Source organism: Hipposideros armiger, unplaced genomic scaffold (assembly GCF_001890085.2).
Source record: "Hipposideros armiger isolate ML-2016 unplaced genomic scaffold, ASM189008v1 scaffold_416, whole genome shotgun sequence".
Lineage (NCBI taxonomy): Eukaryota > Metazoa > Chordata > Mammalia > Chiroptera > Hipposideridae > Hipposideros > Hipposideros armiger.
Window position 1 is genome coordinate 1,201,867 of NW_017731766.1, and position 16,763 is coordinate 1,218,629.

Below are 16,763 nucleotides of genomic sequence, written 5' to 3' on the forward strand. Positions count from 1 at the left end.
TCCCTTTCAACCCCAATGTAGTAATTTATGCAGGAAAGGATCATCTGTGGATGTCCAACCATTGAAGGCTTTTGGGATTTTCACAGAGTCTCAAGATGTCACCTCACAGATTACTACTTACTAATGTCACAGGAAAATGGTACCTTTACAATGGAGAGATCTGGTGTCACCACCTTAACCAAGCGATCAAACATAGCATCACTGTGGCTGTGACAAACTGACACGTTATAACTCCTGATGTGGTCCAGGAAGAAGGACAAAACATCATCTCTGTGTGTTCTTGCCCAAACTGTTTGATCATGACGAAGCACTCAGTCCAGACTACGGGGCATTTTACAAGATAATTGGATTCATCCAAAGAGACAGTGTCATGAAAATCAAAGCAAGAATGGACCAAAGAACCATAACAAACACCATGTGTGAGCCTTGTTGGATCCTGGATCGAAAAAAACCCCAAGGTTATAAAAGATGTTTTGGGGACCCTTGCAGAAAAGTCAAACAGGGATTGAATACTAGAAAATGGTATTGCATTAATGCTAATATTCTTAGGATTGCTAAAAACATGATGATGCAGGAAAATGACCTCAGGGATGGATGGTGAAGTGTCCAGGGGGGCATGTCACATCTGCAACCCAACTAGAAATGGTCCGGCAAAACCAGTATTTATGTATACAGGCACGCGCGCGCACACGCGTACATACACGCACACTCAGCAAACGTGGCTCAGTGTCAGCCATTGGTGAATGAATCTTGATGAAGGGTCATCTGGGTTTGTGCTTCTGTTCTTTCATCTCTTCTGTAGATTTATTTGGAAATTTTTCCCAATAAAAAGCACACCAAGCATGTTAAAGAGACTCTGTGGCTCTTTTCTGACTTGGAAAGGCTGGGACTTCTGTCCCCCGCAGCTCCCAGGGGACCTGCCTGAAGGCTTCCAGGCATCTGTTGTCTGTGCCGTTTGTCTTGTCGATAAGGAGCCAGCAGCTGAGTGGCGGTGCTTGGTGGTGGCGGTGCTGAGGACAAAGAGCTGGCCCCACTCACCATCGTGGGAGGAGGGGAGGAAATAAATGTCTGCCAGGCACGTGCAACACCAGGAAACTCATAAAATCTTTTCTGGCTGTGAAATGTTTTGTGCTGGGGAATCGTCGCTGAGCTGGTGTCAGCAGGCCAGCTACTACGAGCAGAGGCTGTGAAGTTGCTCCTAGGTTCTCTGACCTTTTTCTGAGTCTCTGGGGGATCCGGATAAACCCTACCTGGCAGGATCCAGTGCGTGCGCAGCACAAAGCACAGTGCTCGGCCCAGCACAGGGCTCTGTGCACCTCTGTGTGCTGGGCACTGGGCACGTTTCGTTCTGTGCAGCCATTTCATATCCACGCGGGGCACATTCCTAGGTGGGAAGTGAGAGGCCTGTGGAGCTTGGTACTGTTATGTCAGCGCCACCATGTTGAGAATTCAGATCCCCCTCTGCCTGGCGCTGGCCTCCTGCATGGGTGGGTCCGCAAGAAGCAGCAGGTGAATTGAGACTCCCCAGTAAACATGGCCCATTCCATTCCTGGGTAATCCTCTTGGGCCTTGGTGGCTGGCGGAAACAACAGAGCTCTGAAAGGTCTGAAAAGCACTGAGGGCAGGGAGGAAAACTAAGCTGATTGAGCACATCTGCCAGTTGACATAGATGGCTGGCTGCCTGCCTGCTGTGCCATGGAAGGGTCTTAGTGCCACCCCCAGCCCCCAGCACGATGCCTGCCTGTTTCTACCGGCACTGTGACCGTCACCGTGCCACCTTCTGTTCCGGGGACGAAAAGAGAGTTTGTATCTGTTGAGTGCCTGCGCACAGTGTTGACCCAGTTTAGCACAAGGTTCGGGGAAAGCTTGACAGTTTTGCAAAAAAAATTTATATTGTTTCTTTCTTTTTAAATTGCCCAAAGAACACAAAATCATTGGGGAAAAAAATTAGGAAATACAGATAATCAGAGATCATCAGAGGACAACTCAAATGGCATAAAATTTCACTATCCAGAGAGAACCAGTCCTTCTCTCAACACATATTCCCTGGGCACACCAACTGTGTGCCAGGGACCGCGCTGGGACCTGGTGACATGATTCCTGTCCTCATGGGGCTTAGACCTGTTAAGTATCTATTAAGGATCAGGGGCTGGCCAGAAAAATTAATAATCAGTACTCAACAAGCAGTCTTGAGTGTGAGCAGGGCCTTGAGGACATCCAGTGGCCTCTGACCTGAGCACTGGAGGACACGTGATGTGGTGGGGTCCTGTGCTGGGGGAGGGAGGGTGTTGGGACATGAAGCAAGGCCTGGTCATCCAAGGCCCACCCCAAGATTTCCAGCTGCTCGAGAGGCCGTCCCTCCTTGGGCCGCATTGACCTTGCCTTTACCTGCCCGAGTTACCCCTGCGTGTGTGACAAGGGAAGGTATATGCTTTGGAGGTGGCACTGTGCCAGGCGGAGCTCCTGATGGATAGGGCTCCGGAAGATGTGTCTGGGGGTGCTGTAAGCTGCTGAGGAGCCGGTTGGCAGTCGTCTCTGCTCCTCCCTGTGTTGTACATTTCTCCATATTGTACCTTTCCACTCTCTCAGCTCCTCCCCATCAAAGACCAGAGGTTCATGTCACGCCATCTTCTTCCACGTGGTGGGTGTTGTCAGGCTCGCCGAGAAGGTGGAGATGCGGGCTTCCCAGAGTCGGCATTTCCCTCCTCAGTGACCTGTTTTGAGCCTGCCTGAGGAGTGTGGTGTAGCTGCTGCAAGGCAGCCTGGAGTGGTTACCCCCTTATCTCTCCTAAAAAGCATGAAAGCCTGGTGAGAACTGGGTCAGAAGTGCTGGCAGTTGTGCACAGGTGTGTGGACACTTTGTTGGCTGTTCCCTTCATTGGCATAGACTGTGCTTTGAGCTCAGCTGCTTCTTCTGACACTCGCTCAGCAGCTGCTCTGCACCCAGTGAGGTTGAGCTTGGAGGCTCCAGGTGACCAGAGCGAGGCCAGGACTCAGGGCTCATCATCTGAAATGGGGGTCAGGCAGTACGTGGGGACTGTGGTCAGGGAGGGCTTCCGAGGGGCAGTGGCTCTGAAGGTGGAGGGCAAGGCGAGGTTGGTGGAATGGAGAGGGGATGGCGAAGGGTGCTGCAGGCAGAGGGGCTGTGTAGACGAGGCTTACAGGCAAGACCTCAGGGCCTTCAGAGCTTGGCAGTGACGGAGGGCCCCCCAGGGGTGCGAGGTTTCCCGGGGGGGGGGGCGCCTGTTAAGGCTGGGGAGTTCCCCAGCAGCCCCACCTGCAGAGCCTCCCACAGCTCCCCAGCCACAGCCCCTGCACCGTGACCCTCACTGAGTCTGACCCCAACTGCCACTGGCTGCATCTCTGTCCTGAGGGCGACTGCCACAGGCTGATATGTCAGGGCTTTGGTGCCCTTGGCCAAGGCCCGCATTCTACCGTGTTTCTCAGCATTCCTCATAGGCATAAGCTGCAGTTGTCCACGGTGGCGGCACACTTCATAATGTGCCCTTTTTGGCTTTCTTCCCTTCCTGGCTTCTCCCACCTATCCACCTTTCCTAGGCTAACTTCCCAAGCAAGCTGTTCCTGAGAGAACCCTAAACTAAAAACCCATCGATGGAGCTTAAACTCCATCGGGGAGCTATTGAAGAGCTTTTCCACATCTGGAGGGACTGGATCAGATTTGCAGGGTCATTCTGACTGTGGCCTGACCCTCTGACCAGCCTTGAGGTTGAATTAGTGAGGACCAGACAGGAGGGCTCCCCTTATTCCCCAGGCCCTTACCCCTGTTGCTCCCTGCTATTGAGCACCCTCTGTGTTGCACGTGCTGGTCTGAACATTGGGTGTGCATTTTCTCATTGCATCTGACAAAAGCCTTATGCGATATAGGGTTCCATTTTATAGCTCAGAGAACTGAAGCACAGAGAGGGTAAGACACTTGTGCATGATCACACAGCTGGAAGAGACGTCTTGGGGATTTGAGCCCACGTTTGACAGATTCGGAGTGTGTGCCCTTACCCCCTCGGCAGTGGCGCCTTCTGGCTTTCTGTCCTCCCTGCCGGCACCATCTGGGCACCACTAAGGTGGGCCTTTACTTCCTAAGTGCAGAGGAGTGCCGTCTTCCAGTAACCTCTGCTTCTCCCACAGGTAAGTTCGAGGACAGGGAAGACCGTGTACCCAAGCTGGAGCAAATCAACAGTACAAGGATCCTGAGCAGCCAGAGCTTCACCCTCACCAAGAAGGAGCTGCTGAGCACAGAGCTGCTGCTCCTGGAGGCCTTCCACTGGAACCTCTGCCTGCCCACGCCTGCCCACTTCCTGGACTACTACCTCTTGGCCTCCGTCAGCCAGAAGGACCACCACTGCCATAGCTGGCCCACCGCCTGCCCCCGCAAGACCAAAGAGTGCCTCAAGGAGTACGCCCAGTACTTCCTAGAGGTCACCCTGCAAGGTGGGGCCCCATGTCAGGACCTGTCAGCCCTTCCCTGTCCAAGAGGCATTGTCCATCCTGACTGGGGGGCCCATCCACCCAAGTCATGCCCACTTTGCAGGGAATAAGCAAAGAAGGAGCGAGGGTTTGCCCAGTGTGTTACCAGTCACGTGTAAAAGAGAAATAGCAACTTATGTACAGGCAGCTGCTGTCCTACAAAACTCACTGGGCACCTGGTAATGTTTCTTAACGGTAACCTCTAACATTGCAGATTATCTAAGTAGCACAGATTTGCAGGGAGGTCAGTCTGGAAGGGCTATCATCGTGTAGATGGAATGAGCGAGGGGATGATGTTTACATCCACTTGAACAATAAAGGTACCCTGTTTGGAGACTTGTATTTGAATCTCACTCTTCCCAGTGTCTTAAAATCTAGGTATTAGATAAAATACTGCGTCAGGACTATAATTGATACCACCACCCGATAATCCACCACAAACCAAAATAGTCTTGAGTAGTAACAATACCAGTCGTGATATCAAACATTACTTGATCACTTACTATATACCAGGCTCCTTATTTTAGTGCTTTGCTTACATGACCTCATTCGAACCTTCCAATGACGCCACATGAAAATAATTTCTGCTATTCTCATTTTATAAATCAGTTTCCTCAACTGATGCTCAAGAGGTGAGGTAACTTACCCAGGGTCATTGCTAAGATTTGAACCTGGGGGTCTGACTCTGTGACTACCACCCTGATTGATTTCATACTTTGAACAAGCAAATGTTGAAATCATCGAAAATCGTAAGTAATTTAAGGCAATGTGATAATTAATGCACGGCTAACAAAGTGTCATTCATGAAAATTGTGGAAATTTCAACAGTTTGCCTTTGCCATGCTGCCAGATATCTCAGTAGGACATTAAGATTTCTCAGATCATTTCACAGTGTATATACATATACTAGAACATCATGTTGTACACCTTACACATGTACAGTTTTTATTTGTTGATAATACTTCAATGAACCTGAGGGGTGGAAGTTCCTTAATAAACATAAGTCAAGCACCAATTTCAGTTCTGACTATCAAACTCTTTTGGCCATTCATCCGACAGAGTTTTATTAAGTGCCTCCTGTGGTCCAGGCTTGCTTACTATTTCTAAGTAGCCTTTAGTCACACCCCATAACAGGAGCCTTTGAAATGGTGTTTCACTCATCCCTAACAACCAAAGAAAGGACAAATGTTTTGTGGTTCTGTTTGTAGCACATCAGTAAACCTCTTGCAGCCCCCAGAAGCCATGGATGATATTTTGACAATCACTGCTCTAGGCTGACATCCCGGACTGAGGGCCAAGGTTCTTAAGGTTCAAGAATGGACTCCATGCTGTGTCTACTTTTTCACTGTGTGTATGTGTGTGTGTGTTTGTCTGCCTGTCTGTGCATGTGCGCAGTGAACGGCCTTAAACTTGGGGGACACAAGACAGGTGGGGCACCAGGCCTCGAGCTGAGGCTTTCTGATGCCAACGCCCTCTGTGATTCTTTTTCAGATCATATTTTCTATAAGTTCCAGCCTTCTGTGGTCGCTGCAGCCTGTGTTGGGGCCTCTAGAATTTGCCTTCAGCTTTCTCCCTACTGGACCAGAGACCTGCAGAGAATCTCAAACTACTCCCTGGAACACCTCAGCACATGCATCGAAATCCTGCTGGTGTAAGTGCCTCTCTGGATCCTTCCATGTGTCAGAAATATCGAGGTTCCACTTGAGGCCCAATTCAGGTGATTTCCCGAAGTCTGGGGCTTATGGTGTGTACCCCAGCTCGTGTTTCACATAATGTAGGCCATGATGATCCCTGATAGAATTGAGGTTTGGAGAGTTGGCCCTTCTTATTTTGGGTAGCTTTGGGTTTGCAATTTTAAGGTCAAGGAGTGAGGGGCTGTGTGCACATCCTTCTGAGTGCCTGGGCTCTTTGATCTGAGTCCTGGGCTATCGGTCAGTCTTATGGACGATCACATTGAGGGGCTCTCATTATAAGCTGCTTTTTTTAGACATGGCCACAGAGCTGACTCTTAACCAGCTAAGCCCAGAGTGGTTTAACATAAGAGTCTATAGCCTCCTTGCAAGGATCCCTGGGAATCTTGGGGAGGAAACGTTCAGTGTGTCAGAGAAGATGCTTAAAGGCATTGTAAACCCAACACCATGAAACTGACATCGGAGGCCAAAGAGCTGAGTGGTGACCGCAGGGAGGAAGACCGAGGACCTGGCTGCACCCAGTTGCTCTTGCACCCGACAGGTGGCAACATCTGGATGCTGAGCCCACTGACCACGGGGCCCAGCCCCTGAAGAACCACCTCTCAGCCTCCTGATGTGGGAAGCTTTGCCAGTAGTTGCCCTTAGTTCATTCCTCTGAAATGTCAGGTCTACTCCCTGGGCTTTGTTTTAAAACCTGTGCCTTTTAGAACGCACCCAAAGCCAGAGAACATGGTCTGGTCTGAGTGCTGACAGATAACCCTTGGATTTTTAGCCACCAGCCCTCCCCCTTCATGGCTGTCACTCTGGGATAACCCCGCTCTCAGACTTGCTGTAGCCTGCATTGGTTTCTTTATTACACAAGCCTCTCATAGACTTGTTTTCCCAAAAAGCTTATGGGAACCTTTTTTTTTTAGATGATAAGAAACCTGTTCCATTCCACTTTACGGATGGAGAAACTTAGGCCTTGCGGTCAACTTGCTTGGGATCTGCTAGCTCAGGAGTGACCCAGCTGGGGATAGAACTAGAAGTGCTTTGAAGGCAGAGGTGGTGCTCATCTAAGCACCAGCTCTTCCCCCTTGGGTGGGCACTGTGCCAGGTGTGGGGACGCAGTGGTGGGCAAAAGCAGACAATGTCATCCCTCTCAGAGCTCACACTCAACACAGGAAGCCAGGTAGCAACCTGGAAGTTATCGCCTGGGGTATTGTCCGCAAGATGGTCCAGCACAGGGGCTGTGGGGACAGCTAGGCTAGTAGTGAGGGGTCAGAAGAGGGTTTCCTAGGAGGCAGACCCAAGCTGAGATCTGAGGCCTGAGGTTGGTCAGAGAACAACTGAGATAAGGCTGGGGGCAGTGAGCACAGACTGGGCAAGGCCCGGCGGTAACAACTCACAGACCTCGGATCCCACTTAGCAAGGCAGGTCGAGGTGCTCTCAGGTGTCTTGTGTTATGGCCTTTGACCTCTAAGTCTCACCCAGGTTCTTCCCTTTCAGAGCTTATGACAATGTCCTCAAGGACGCCGTCGCAGTCAAAAGCCAGGCCTTGGCGATGGTGCCTGGCACACCCCCAACCTCCACCCAAATGCTGTTCCAGCCACCTGCCTACCCCACCCTCAGCCAGCCGACACCGGTGGCCCTGGCACAGTTCCAGACCCCTGTGCAGGACCTGTGTTTGGCCTATCGGGACTCGCTACAGGTCCACCATTCAGGGACCCTGCTCTCAGGAGGCACTGGCTCATCCCTCCATGCCCCGTACCCCACCCTCCAGTCCCTGGACGTGTGTCCCATGCCGCTCCCCGCATCCCTCAGCATGCAGATGGCCATCAGAGCTGAGCCCAGGCACTGCCTCGCCGCCACCTACAGAAGCAGCTACTTCAGCGCGAGCCACGCGTTCCCCACAGGTTGTTTCGACAGATAGGGCCCCCTTGGGCCACACGGAGGCCTTGGAGACTCAGGCAGAGGAAGAGGACACTGACAAGGGAAACTCGTCAGAGTGAGGTGACAGGGAAGCCGTCCCCACAGAGCCTCATTGCCCTTGAACAGAGAGGGTCCGTGCTTTTTCTTAAATAAAACTGACCCAGAGCAAAACTGTCGATGAGATACCTCACCCAAGAGCATTCCTCCGGAAACGTCTTCCACGTGTGCCTGGGGTGCAGGGAGAATGGCTCAGTGGCTGTCCCTTGGAAGAGGGGCCCAGCGAACCCTGAAATACCTGTCAGGAGGCCAGGAGACCAGGAACCGGATGCAGACACCAGTCCACGAGTATGTCCGGTGTTTAGCCGAAGGCAGCTACACCACTGAAAAAGAAGGGGCAGCCCGACGTGTCCTCAGGACCTCGGTATATGCCAGATTGGTGCTTTCCCTTGCTCCATGCAGAGGGGCCTGTGTGTGTGTGATGCCTGAGCACGGTGGGCAACTCGCTTGCCTTTGTTGTCGAACCTTAGACATTTCACGTGCTGCTGCTTCCCGAAGTGACCTAGCTTTCTGTTCGTTAGTCTTGTTTACATACTGTATCAGGGATTTTGTGATACTTGAAAATTCCTTAGGAGAAAAACAAGATTGATTGCCATCCTGCCTGTCCCACGCACGGGCTGTAGGTTTTGCCCCTGCTTGTGCCTCACCCGTGGGTAGGAACAGAACTTCCTTTTCAAAAGCATATGGTTGAGGAGAACCACTTTCCAGGCTCTTGATTCCAGAATATTCCGTATCTTGGATGCTGTGTTCACCTGTAGAACTTCAATAACCACCCAGAGGTAAAAGGCTGTTGGAAGGTTAGACAAAGGTTTAAAACCAACATCCCCACCTCTCTCTACCACCTGCTTGTAGTGCGTGAGGTTCACTCCATCCTCGGCTTTGAGTTTGGCTAATAGCAAAGGATAATAATGAGAAATGTGTGCTTCGTGCCAGCTGGATTTGGGGAGTGGGGGGTGTCTATGATACCACCACTGACAGGCAAGCGATCGGTTGGATCGAAAGCCAGTATTTGGGTATCTGCAGTGAGGGGGCTCTCAGGAAGACGGGTGACCATGTGCAATATGTTGTTGTTCTGACTCGCGGCTTGCGCTCAGCATGTTTGTTTGTTTTTTTGGTTGGTTGGTTCGGGGTCGGCGGACACGTTGTTCCCCCAACAGAACCAACAGAACTGGGAGGTGCAAAGAACCACGAAAGCATTTTGGTTTGTTTGTTTTTTTAAGAAGAACCCATGTTGGTTTTCTTGACTCGCTTGTCCGTCCAGGAGACTGTGGCAGGGGGACTGCCAGGAGGTGGCGGCGTGCTGCTGAGTCGGATCCAAAGGTGATTTTCTGAGCAGAAGAAAGCCTCAGCATGGAAGCGGAGTAAGAAGAGAGTAGGCATGGATATGGCGCTGCCACTTTGTCACACTCGCCTAGGAAACTGCACATTCGTTTGTTTTTCTCTTTTTCCTTTACCAACCTCCTATTTATGTGCACCTGGTTCGGATTCCAAGTTATCGTGTCTGTTTATTCTGCGGCTGGGGGCTTGCGAGGGGCCCCCAAGCAAAAGGTGTCCAGCAATAAACACGTCACCTGCTTTAGGTCTCTTCTGAATGTGCTCCTCTCGGCCAGCTGCCCCCCCAACTCCACATCAACCACTGTGGGTGTCTCTGCTTATACTGGGGGTAGTGTCGGGGGCACGGGGAGAGAATGGGCAACAGCGTAACTGGCTGCTATGGAACTGGGTCTGGCCCTCTGGGTTGGAGCTGGGCCTCCCAGGGGATACGGGCAGCAAGAATGACATCCTGGCTTACCACTGAATTGGTTAACATTCTCTAGAAACAGAATCCATTTTACATATAGCGAGAGAAATTTATTTTAAGGAATTGGTTCCACATTGCAAATGCCTGGATTAGGGTCACGGTCAAGGTTGTACTTCCTCATGTCCTCCCGGCTCAAAGTCCATCTCTCCAAAGCCATCTGTTCTCACATCTGAATTCTTTTCTCCCTTCATCCTTTGTTTCAGTGATTCTTAGCAGGGCTCATTTCTGCTCCCCAGGGGACACGTAGCAATGTCTGGAGATATTGTCTTCGGTTGTCACAATTGGGGGAGGGGAGTGACTGGCATTTCGCAAGTAGAGGCCAAGGATGCTGCTCAACCTCCTACAATGCATAGGACAGCCCCCACCACAAAGAATTATCTGGCCCAAAATGACAATCGTGCCAACTCACATGTCACCTCCCGAAGAGGTCTCTGTAATACCCCTAATCACTCTGTGCCCATTTTATTTTTTTTTTGCTGTTAAACGCTTGTGAAATTATCTTGTTAATTTGTTTACTTGGTTTGATGGTTGTACCCTAAGCTGCCTACCCCCCAACAGAATATATAAAATATCATCTGGTGATGGTGACACTAATCATAGCAGGTGGCATTTCGTGAGCATTTACTGTGTATAAATCACCGTGCTAAGGACTTTGCTGACATTTCCTGTAATCATCCTCTTAACCCGACAAGGTAGGAACTATTATTAGCTGTATTTTACAGATCAGAAAATGGGGCACAGACAGGTTATCTGCCTAAGGACAGCCGTGGTGAAGGAAGGAGCCACCACTCAAACCCAGGCAGCCTGGAGCTGCCCCACCTCCCGGCGGTGCCTCAGTCAGGGTTTTAAATTAGTGAAAGACCTCATAGCTGTTCTGCTCATCTGGTGGGAAGACATGACAGAATAATGGATATGGGCTCGTAGGAGAAAAGAGTTGCCTGGCGTGCGTGCTCCTGACTTACAGAGTGGCAGGCTTTCTCCCAAAGCATGCCCACCAGCAGACAGAAATACAGAAACAGAGCTTGTTCTACATCTGCCAACGGGCTAATGTAATTTACGGCTCCATCTGTCTGCCCCCAGTAGGCTCTGATCTGGGAGGGCAGATCAGAGCCCCATCTGTGAAGGTGGAGATCGGGCTGGCTTGGGGCACCCCTGGAGCCTCCCCTGGGAGGGACCCTGCCTCTGGGCTAGCTCTGGCAATGCCAAGTACCAAGTGCCTGGAAAGGAATCTTACCGGCCCTCATTACCTCATTCTCTGTTCTGCAGGGAAGAACTTTGTGACTTGAGTTTCAGCAGAAAGCCCATATCATTTGACAGGCGTCTAAGCCCAAATGCCCACCAGGACCAGGCAGGGAACAGTGAACCCAGCTGGGCGATGGAGACAGCGTGAGGTGCTGGGGACTGTTGCAGCCAGTGTCCTACTAGAGGATATGGCTTCTACTCAGCTCTGACCAGTGACACCTTTCAGGGAGGTAAGCTCTATGTTGCTGAACCTTCAGATTTCCAGAAAAACTAGAAATCTATACTTTTTAGGAAATTACTAATTTTTCATTGAATTTAAAAATGAAAAGGTTTTCACACAATAGAAGACCAACGAAACACACTAGGTTTGAATGATTCTTGGGATGGAAGCTTGCAACTTGTATATAGACAAGAATACTGGGCCTGAGAAGTGGAAGGTGTGAGTTCATCTGTCCGTAGCTAAATGACCTTGAAAAAAGCTACCTCTCTACTCAGAACCTCTCTCATTTGTAAGTCAGGAAGGCTATCTGCCTTCACTTCAGGTTAATGGTAAGAAAGCATGGAATAGGTGGTGTTAGCAGTGAGTTCTGTGAGGAATATTGTAAATAAATAGGCTCCTTCTTTGGGGGCTCAGATGAGCCTCTGAGCTTCACTTCCCTCCAGCCCAGCTCTAGCTTTAAAGAAAGGACTCAGGTGGTCAGGCATCTGCTGAGCCAGCTCTGACCGCGTAAGACCCCTGCCCTTGCCGGAGACAACAGCAGGCAGGATACACAGGAAGTCAGGCCTTCCAGTCCCTAGCCATGTGGAGCTAGGCAGGTGATTTCCCCTTTCTAGATCACAGTTTTTTCATCTGCAAAGTGGGAGGGTTGGGACTGGAATCGTCTCCAAGGTCATGCCTGGCTGGGGAGCACTTCACAGTCTTTGTACCTAAAGAGCCCCATTCAGCAGGACCCCCAGGAAAAGCACATGCATAGCCAAGTTTGGACAATTTTCTCTGCTCAAAAAGCTCTGACTCTATGTACCCTTTCTCACCAGTGGAAGCAACCAAGAAGGGCCCTTAACAGCTGTTTAGTGAACACTTACTATGTCCCAGGCCCTGTATTTGACACGTCCCTCGTGCTCTCTTATTCCCCCTCCTCTGATTTTGCCCTCACAACACCACCATGAGCTAGAATTATCACCACCATTTTCCAGATGAGGATACTGAAGGTCAGAGAGGTTCAAGGCCTCACCATGGTCAAGTGGTGGGAGTGGGTTTTGCACTTAGATATGCCTGACCATGTGGCCTCCAATTCCTTGTCACCCCTAGATGACACATACACACACCTGCACCAAGGCCCAATCACAGGATTTCACGCCCCCTCCCACTTCACCCCTCCCTTTCCCAACATAGACTTTGGCCTCCACGGGGCTGCAGGCGGGTGGTGCAGTGCCACCTAGCGGTGGTCTTTAAAGATGCTTTGGGAGGCTCCCGTTTCACTAGATGAGCTTGGCAGGAGGGAAGAGATTGCCCTGGCGGAGTGGAAGAGATGACTCCCAAGGGTCAGGGTGAAGGTCACGAAGAGCCTGGAAAAGGGCACCTGAACTGAGTGGGCAGTCACTACAACATCTTCAACAGCACAGCAAAACGATGAAGCTCCTCTAAGTTTCTGGAAGCCATTAGCATGGATTTTTACCCTTTATCTTTGCAACCTCTCTGTGACCCAAGGGATGATCTTATTAGCCCATTTTACACATGGACCAGTTAAGACTCTGAGCCGTCCAGGGGCTTGTCCACATGCCTCACAAGTTAGTGGAAGAGGCACTCCTAAACTCTTTTATCACACTGGCTTGTAAATGATGGTGATAATGGAGGCGATGGTGGTCGTGGTGGCAGTGGCCACAGCTGAGAGAGGTTGTAGCATAACAACTCTTATTACCATGTTTCCCCAAAAATAAGACCTAGCCGGAGAATAAACCATAGCATGATTCCTCCAGGATGTAGAGGGCACGCACCCCTCACCTGAGGGTTTCAAGGAGAAGGGCACCTTTTCCACAAACTTCTTCAGCTTAAAATAGTCAGTATGCCAAGGTACCATATTTTGGCACCTAAAATCATGCAAGAGCTTCTTCTCTGGCTAGGTCTTATTTTCGGAAAAACAGGGTAGGTGAGTACAGTTATTATCCAAATCTACAGGTGAGGAAACTGAGGCTCAAAGAAATGGATGGACTTAACTACCCCAAAGTCACACTGCTTCTGGGTGGTAGAAGAGGGATTCTGACCCAACAATGTGACTCCAGAGTCAAAGCCCTTAACCACTGTCCCTTTTCCTGCCTGAAAAGATGTCAGCAAAATGGACATTTTATTCCAGCTCACCTGACTCCATTTACTCTCATCAGCTGGACTGAGAAACTATAGCCTCCATCAGCCAGTGACGCCCAGCTACACATGACTCTCAGAGATGCACTCTCTGCTGTGTGACTTTAGATGAATCTCTTTCCCTCTCTGAGCTTCGGTTGCCGTAGCTGTGAAATACAGATTTTAAAGTAGGTAAGCTCTGAGGTCCTCCTATACCATGAGTCTGTGAATCTATAACAACACTGGCTTAAAAATTTCTTCCCTGCCAATAATTTGAATTTGTTCTTAAATCAGTTTCCAAAATAAAAACAACCTCCCCCCCCCACCCCGCTCAATTTTCAGCCTAATTATGGTTAACTCTGTTATTTAGAGACTTATTATCTGAGCTCATTATGCATAATTATTCAGTCTGGAGGGGAAATAGCAACACTGGTAGTTTAATTTAATGCTTACCTAGTTCCCTTAATTAGCAATAAGTCTTAGCAAAATGATGGAATTCGTGGGGTCCTGGTTTGGTGGGGGGGGGGGCGGGGGCGGGGGCTGCTGACTGCTGTTCTTGGAAAGATAAGTTTCCCAGCAGAATGTGGGAGGCGGTGAGAAGTGAGCTGCCAGTGGGCTGGGCTGGTCCCAGAGAGTAAAAGGCTGCTGATTACACCGCCCGCAAGGACCTTAGTCAGGGAGCACTTATTAAGCACCTGCTGTGTGCCAGACCCGGGGCACAGCATTGGCTAAACCTTATGCCCCCTCTGTGGGACTTGGATATTCAAGGTAATTTAGATAACTCAACTCTTGTCGTTAGTACGATAGTTCCTTGTTTGCAGTTTCACTTTTCCCGGTTTTGGTTACCCTGCGGTCAACGGCGGCCTGAAAATGGTAAATGGAAAACTACTCCAGAACTAAACAATTCGTAAGTTTTACATTGTGGGCCATGGTGCGTCGCGTAATGAAATCTCGCGAGTCCCACCGGCGCACATCCTGGGTGTGACTCGTCTCTTTGTCACGAGCGTCATCACGCTGTACACGCTCGCCGCCATTAGCGTAGCCACCCTGGTTATCGGATCGTCTGTCGCAGTGTCAGTGTTCAAGTAGCCTTTTATTTTACTTGATAATGGCCGCAAAGCACAAACGTAGTGATGCTGGCAATTTGGATACGCCACAGAGAAGCCGTAAAGTGCGTTACATTATTGTCAGAAGGTCAGTCGTGGCCTAGACATCTCAACTATGTCATGCACCTCATTTCACCTCATCACGTCCACATCTCACAGCATCAGGAGAAGGGTGAGTACTGTCCACAATGAGATATTTTGAGAGAGAGACCACAGTCACATAACTTTTATTACAGTATATTGTTATAATTGTTCTATTTTAATATTATTGTTTATCTCTTTTTTTTTTTCCTTAATTGGGGAATTGGGGGAAGGGGAACAGACACGTTGCTGTCCTTTTGTTCTTCAGTCTAGTTGTGGAGGACGTTGCTTCACTGGCCCAAGTTGGCACCATCATTGCGCTCTTCCTGGGCGAGGCAGATCAGTCACCGGCCTCTGGACGGCCGCTTACAGTGGCTGCTGGCTGCTCACGCTGGCTGCTGGCTACACACGGTAGCCCATGGCAATCCACTGCCACAGGGGCTGCAGCCTACGCCATGCCGGCGACTCAGGGCAGGCCAGCTCCAGGTTGAGCTGTTGTTCAGCATCTTAGCTGTAGAGGGCAGTGTCACTGGCCCTCATATGTGGGATCCGAACCGGGGCCCTCTGGTGTCCCAAGCCAGCTCTTAACCAATACGCCACTCGGCTGGCCCTGTTTATCTCTTATTGTGCCCAAATTAAACTTTATCCCAGGTATGTATGTACAGAAAAAAAAAAATGTAGATATAGGGTTGTGTAGTATCCGTGGTTTCAGGCATCCACTGGGGACCTTGGAACGTATTCCCACAAACAGTGGGGAACACCTGTACATTCTCTTTTGAGTAGTCTTGCAGTAATTCTCATTAGTCAAGGACAAAGGTCCCCATTTGATGCTGCTTGTGTCTACATCTCTCTTCCCTTTTCTCAAAGGTAGATCTCAGGCCCAGGGCTTTGGACAGGCAACAGAATCTAGCTTGAAGTCACCATCATTCAGTTTCAGCTTTTTAAATAATTTTGTGTATGGCCAATGATGTTGGCTTTTTATGTGTAGTTAGAAGTGATGTGAAGCTTTCACTGCCGTGAAAACAAGTGAATTGTCATACAGAAAAATACGGGGTAAACGAAGTCAAGGTGGCACCCAGTTGTGGCAACACTCCCAGGAGAGAAGAGAGTAAGAAAAAGCCCCCTTCAGTGCTCTGGGTTGGGGATTATCTTGGGGTGAATGCTGAGGAGGCCTCCCTCTCCCACTCCCCAGCCCTGGACACATGCAGTAATCTGGCAGGTACACCTGCTCAATCCAAAAGCTGCCTCAGAGTGCTTCCTGATTCAGGGCTCCAGGCACCTACCAGGCGATCCGAGTGACCCTCTGAACGCCTTTTCCAGCCCACCGCAGCCTCTCACAGTTCCTCCCAGGCCCTCCTGCCCAAGCTACTAGTCCAAACCATGACATCCCAGCATTGCCCTGCCACCATCTCATAGGCTATTCATTTCTCCTCATTCCCTCATTGGTCCTCCTGACCCCTTTTCGTACCAATAGGTAAACTGAGGCCCAGAGGGATGACTCCACAGCAAATTAACAGCAGCACCAGGGCTACACCTTCCCGGCTAAAGCCCCGAGTGTCCATCCAGGGTCTGCGCAGCCTTGGAGCCCGGCAGCCGGGGGCCTTTCCTAGAAGTACCAATCCTACCTCCCCCCACACACACCAGTTCTGATATGCTTGTCCTGAGGCCCATCTCAGAGTCAGTGCGTCACCCCTCCCAGGTGACATTTGTCCCTTTAAAGGATCGTCTCACCCACAGAGTGGTGGGTGGCAGGGTAGGGTGAAGGGTCCACAGAAGCGTGCCCACCGTGCTTCTTGAGCACCGCCTTTGGCTTTTCCCAGTGGCTCAGGAGTGTTCAGTCCACATTCAATTCTCCCTCTGCCATGATGCAGATCCCACAGGGATCCCAGGGCCAAGGTTGGGCCTGTGCAGCCATCCTCGGGGATTTCCCACCCTCACCCAGCCAGAAATGGCCCACGACACCAGAAAACACAGAGAAAGAGCTTCTGGAGTGAGCAAAACATCTGTTCATGTGCCAATTTTATTGGTTGCTTGGTAGTCTCCTTGGAGCCCTG

At 50.4% G+C, this 16,763-nt stretch overlaps 1 protein-coding gene across 4 annotated transcripts in view; it reads left to right on the forward strand.

The window, feature by feature from the left end:
• CCNJL (cyclin J like) overlaps positions 1-10,260 on the forward strand; it is a 47,984-nt gene extending 37,724 nt beyond the window's left edge. For 3 of the 4 annotated variants that reach the window (XM_019664074.1, XM_019664075.1, XM_019664076.1), the window contains 3 exons: positions 4,144-4,446; positions 5,974-6,133; positions 7,662-10,260. In XM_019664074.1, coding sequence (XP_019519619.1) covers positions 4,144-4,446; positions 5,974-6,133; positions 7,662-8,085 — 887 coding nt within the window. In that variant the 3' untranslated portion in view covers positions 8,086-10,260. The remainder of the gene's footprint in view (positions 1-4,143; positions 4,447-5,973; positions 6,134-7,661) is intronic. The other variant, XR_002126412.1, reaches the window with a different exon arrangement.
• Positions 10,261-16,763: the final 6,503 nt, after the last annotated feature.